Raw genomic sequence first — 4,195 nt, 5'->3', positions numbered from 1 at the left:
TTATACATGAGATCATATTATACATGAGGTCGTATTATACATGAAATCATATTGTACACTAATAAATACAGTAGTTTTTTGCAGACGGTGAACCTCTGCCCAGCTTTACTTCTGGACATTTTGCCTCTCTAGAATGCTCTACCACATACCCAGTCCTCTTACTGACTTGTTACCAGTACACCTAATTAGTTGCAAAACAGCCTCATTTTTTCCCCTTTTTCTATAAATGGTAAGTTTTCCTCATTTAAACATTTGATAAGTTTAATATGTTCCACATGAAAAAAAGATGGGGTTCATGAGACTTTCCACTCATTTCCTACTGTTTTTATTCAGTTTTACACAACATCCCAACTTATTCAGACTTTGGGATGGAAGATAAAATCATTTCTATTCTTTGCCTGCTTGCCTCTCTCCCATGACCCCTGAACCAAGGCTGGAATCATGTTCAGTTGGTGGGGTCAAACCTGGATCTGCGTATGGTGTCGTGGAAAAAGCGAGTGGAGGTCATCCCCTATCGGCTCAGCACAGACACAGAGGCGAGCACAGACGAGAGTCCCCGCCCCAGCTACGCCAAAACACCCCTGCCAGGTGAAGACTGCTTCATCAGATCGGCTGATTAGAAATAGGCAGCTCGCATGTCAGCTGTAATGCACGGCCAGTCCTGCTCCCAAACTTCAGTCCTCATCCTCTTGACTCTGGTTGGCGCTTCGCTCATTTCTGGGCTGCCATTTTGGAGCCCTGGCATCAACGAATCCAGYCCCAGTTGATGATCATTATCATTTGCCTCTGTCTTTTCTCTCTTCATCCCAATAGAGAGGCAGTGATCTGGACACAGCTTTTCTGTTGTGTGTGAACAAAAATAGACCTGAGCTTTTCTTTGCCAAGTTTTCACGYTGAAAGGTTGTGTTGACAAAGAATAAGTGTAAAATGTAAGACTTAAATGTTGTCTAAAGAAAATTTAGTGTGTTTCTTTTGCTAAGGAAGTTCTCTTTTTTATTTCACCAAAGCTTTTATCACATAAAACCTGAAAGGCTCTTTTGACAGAATGCATTCGACAACAAATYTTAGTTTGTTTTGCAGATGATGTGATGTTGGATCTGTTAGATGCAGACAGCCAACTGCACACTCACTTCTGTTTGGTTTGAGGCCTTCTGCAAAAACATTAAAATAAAAATAAAATAAAAAAGYTTCCCATCCRAGKGTTAGRTTTTATGCTATATGTGGCCYAAAAGGAGTATWACTAAAACAAMCACAGGACTTATTGTTTTCTTTAATYTACAAGACACTGCTGCTCAGACAATATTTGCTTGCTGGTCAGAAAGAGTTAAATATGTATCGCCAGATTTTTATATATTTTTTCTCATAATATTGCTTTGTAGAATGRTGAGGCAACAGAAAACTCTCAGCTTTAATACTCAAATTGCAGGTGGCAAAGCTTATAAAAAATAATTTATTGTCAGTACATGGCAAACGTGCTAGGTTTCTGCTGTTACTTGTGTATTGGCGTAAGGCAAAATCAGGTCTGAAGCAGGTAATGTTCATTATAACTGTAGGCAGCAGAAAAATCTAATTTTCTGCAAAACTGCAGCGTGAAAGCTTCATTCTTGAACCAATTTCTTGGAATTTGCTGAAGAAGCTGAAAGTGGGTTGTAGCTAAAAGAAGCCAAAAACTGTCAAAAAGCCAAATGCTAAAAGTAGCAAAATACTAGCTAAAAGCTAAAAGTAACAAAAGGGCTAAATGAAGCAACACCCTTGCTAAATTTAGCAAGACTAGTTAAAAGCAGCAAAAAGCTAGCTAAAAGCTTAAAGCAGCTGAATGGTAGCTAAAAACTAATAGCAATATATAACTCAGAACAGGGTTTTTGGAAACATGAAAAGATTTCATTGTACGTCAATAAGGAATTGTTTTTTTAAGTCACAAAAACCAAATGTCATCACTCCTCTCCTGAAGAAGATATTGGTTTGACTAAAATAAGAATCTATGCAGATGCAGTCAGGTAGAAAAATGCACCTGCTTCGGATGTTATCATCCATTAAATGGACATGAGCCAAAATCAGTCCCATAGAATGGCTTCAGATTGTCAGCTGGTTAATATGAGGCATAAAACCACTTAAGTTTTTTATGCAATCTGGTTAATATGAGGCATAAAYCCACTTAAGTTTTTTATGCAATCTGGTTAATATGAGGCATAAAACCACTTAAGTTTTTTATACAATCTGGTTAATATGAGGCATGAAACCACTTAAGTTTTTTATACAATCTGGTTAATATGAGGCATGAAACCACTTAAGTTTTTTATACAATCTGGTTATTATGAGGCATAAAACCACTTGTTTTTTATGCAATCTGGTTAATATGAGGCATAAAACCACTTAAGGTTTTTTATACAATCTGGTTAATATGAGGCATAAAACCACTTAAGTTTTTTATGCACTCTGGTTAATATAAGGCATAAAACCACTTAAGTTTTTATGCAATCTGGTTAATATGTGGCTTAAACCACTAAGGTTAATTCTAGAGAAAATGACATGGGCTATGATAAAGTAGACCTGACTCCGGTGGTAGCAGATTGTTGCATTCCAACGTATATGGCACTGATAACCCACTAGGGGGCACTGTCGGGACAGTCTGAAGGCATTCTATGGGACTGATAACCACTAATAAAGTCAATTTAATGGACTGATAACATCCGAACCGGCTGGAAAAATAAAACACACAAAAAGTAAAACCAGTAGTGTGAGTGCTTCAATAGCATGATCACAATAAACAAAAGCTAACTCAAGCTGAAAAAGTTTCTCATTGTTGTGTCTCACAGATTACATGATGAATGGGAAGTGGGAGCAGAACTTRCTTTTCCCTGGAGGGTCATCGACACGGAACATGTCATCTTCATCCTCTCCGATGTCCACTTTGAGCTCCAACTACAGAGGAGCAGGAGGTTCCTTCACCACAGAGACTCACACTACCTACATGTCTGGAGCTGGTAAGAACTGTGCTGTCTAAAGGTTTCACAGAAAAACCAGGGTCTACCATGCCTTGTGTTTGTGTAGGGGGCACTCGGAGGCAGGAGTTGATTGAAGGAGGACTGCACACGACTGACGTCATCATGAGGAAGCGATCAGAGAACAGAGGTTACACAGATGAACATATCCGTGACTCTATTGTGATGGGAGATCTGTCCAGCAACTTCTCAGATCTTAGTAAGTTTCCATTAGGGCCTGCCTGCAGTTCTACYTTTTTTGGACCAGAAGACATATTTAACTTTGGAGTGTAACATTTATGGCACCATTACAAGTAAACTGTACAAGTGCATGAAACTGATGGCTTGGACTTTTGTTAGTAGGATTGGGGCTGTTGGCTGCACAACAGGCTTATCCARACAGACTCTGCAGGAGCTATGCTGACTATCGCTCTGTATCCCACCCCATCCCTCGTATTCTTTACACTTGTTTTATGTTGTTTACTTCAATCTTTTCTTGCCCCCTCTATCCTATTTTGCCCTGTCTACTTTTCTGCCTCCTCTTTGCTTAAAGCGCCATCCGGTGGCTTCAGCTATTCCGGGCTTCAGAGCAGCTCTCACAGCCAGTTCAGCTACAGCCTGTCTCAGGGGTCCAGAACCAGGAGTCCGTCCTCTGACGTGAACGAAGCCCTGTACAGTCTGGACAGAGTGCTCCAGGGTGAGTCTGCAGCTTACAGGCATGAAGGCACGGCATGCAGTCGTTGGCTTGGTTTTGTAAGACACATCCCCTTCATCCTTGCTTCTCTAAAACTCTGACACCWAAATGTTTAGGARTGATTTAGCTACTATTAATGCTGTTTTAGTGTGGTGTATGTACAAAAGCTGTGGAATGTAGGGGTGCCATGGGTGCTGCAGCACCCTTCAATAGATGTCAGAGGATGTACAGTACATGCAGTTTTATTGATATCTATCTGYCAGACAAACATGTCAACCCATTCAGATCCACCTGTTTAACAGCTGCCAATCAACCATTGCTGACCAATGGGAAGGTTTGAAGTTTGTTTCTAAATAAATTGGACTCCATCATTCTCCATTTGTCACAAGATGACAGCTGTCAAACTTCACTATGGGCTGCTGTTTGTAAAGTTACACAGTCAAAAATTACCACCAATATTTTTGTTTTATTTAACCTTTTATAAGAAAAAAAGAACAGATTTATTTTTCAAAGTCAGTTT

General features: G+C 39.8%; 1 protein-coding gene across 1 annotated transcript in view; it reads left to right on the top strand.

Annotated features, from left to right (window-relative positions):
* itgb4 (integrin, beta 4) overlaps positions 1 to 4,195 on the top strand; it is a gene marked incomplete in the record, with an annotated part of 38,952 nt that overhangs the window by 25,203 nt on the left and 9,554 nt on the right. The window contains 3 exon segments of the mRNA XM_014029607.1: positions 2,817 to 2,984; positions 3,052 to 3,201; positions 3,535 to 3,678. Of these exon segments, the coding sequence (XP_013885061.1) occupies positions 2,817 to 2,984; positions 3,052 to 3,201; positions 3,535 to 3,678 (462 nt within the window).

Source organism: Austrofundulus limnaeus, unplaced genomic scaffold (assembly GCF_001266775.1).
Source record: "Austrofundulus limnaeus strain Quisiro unplaced genomic scaffold, Austrofundulus_limnaeus-1.0 Scaffold926, whole genome shotgun sequence".
Lineage (NCBI taxonomy): Eukaryota > Metazoa > Chordata > Actinopteri > Cyprinodontiformes > Rivulidae > Austrofundulus > Austrofundulus limnaeus.
This window is presented reverse-complemented; position numbering and strand designations above follow the sequence as displayed.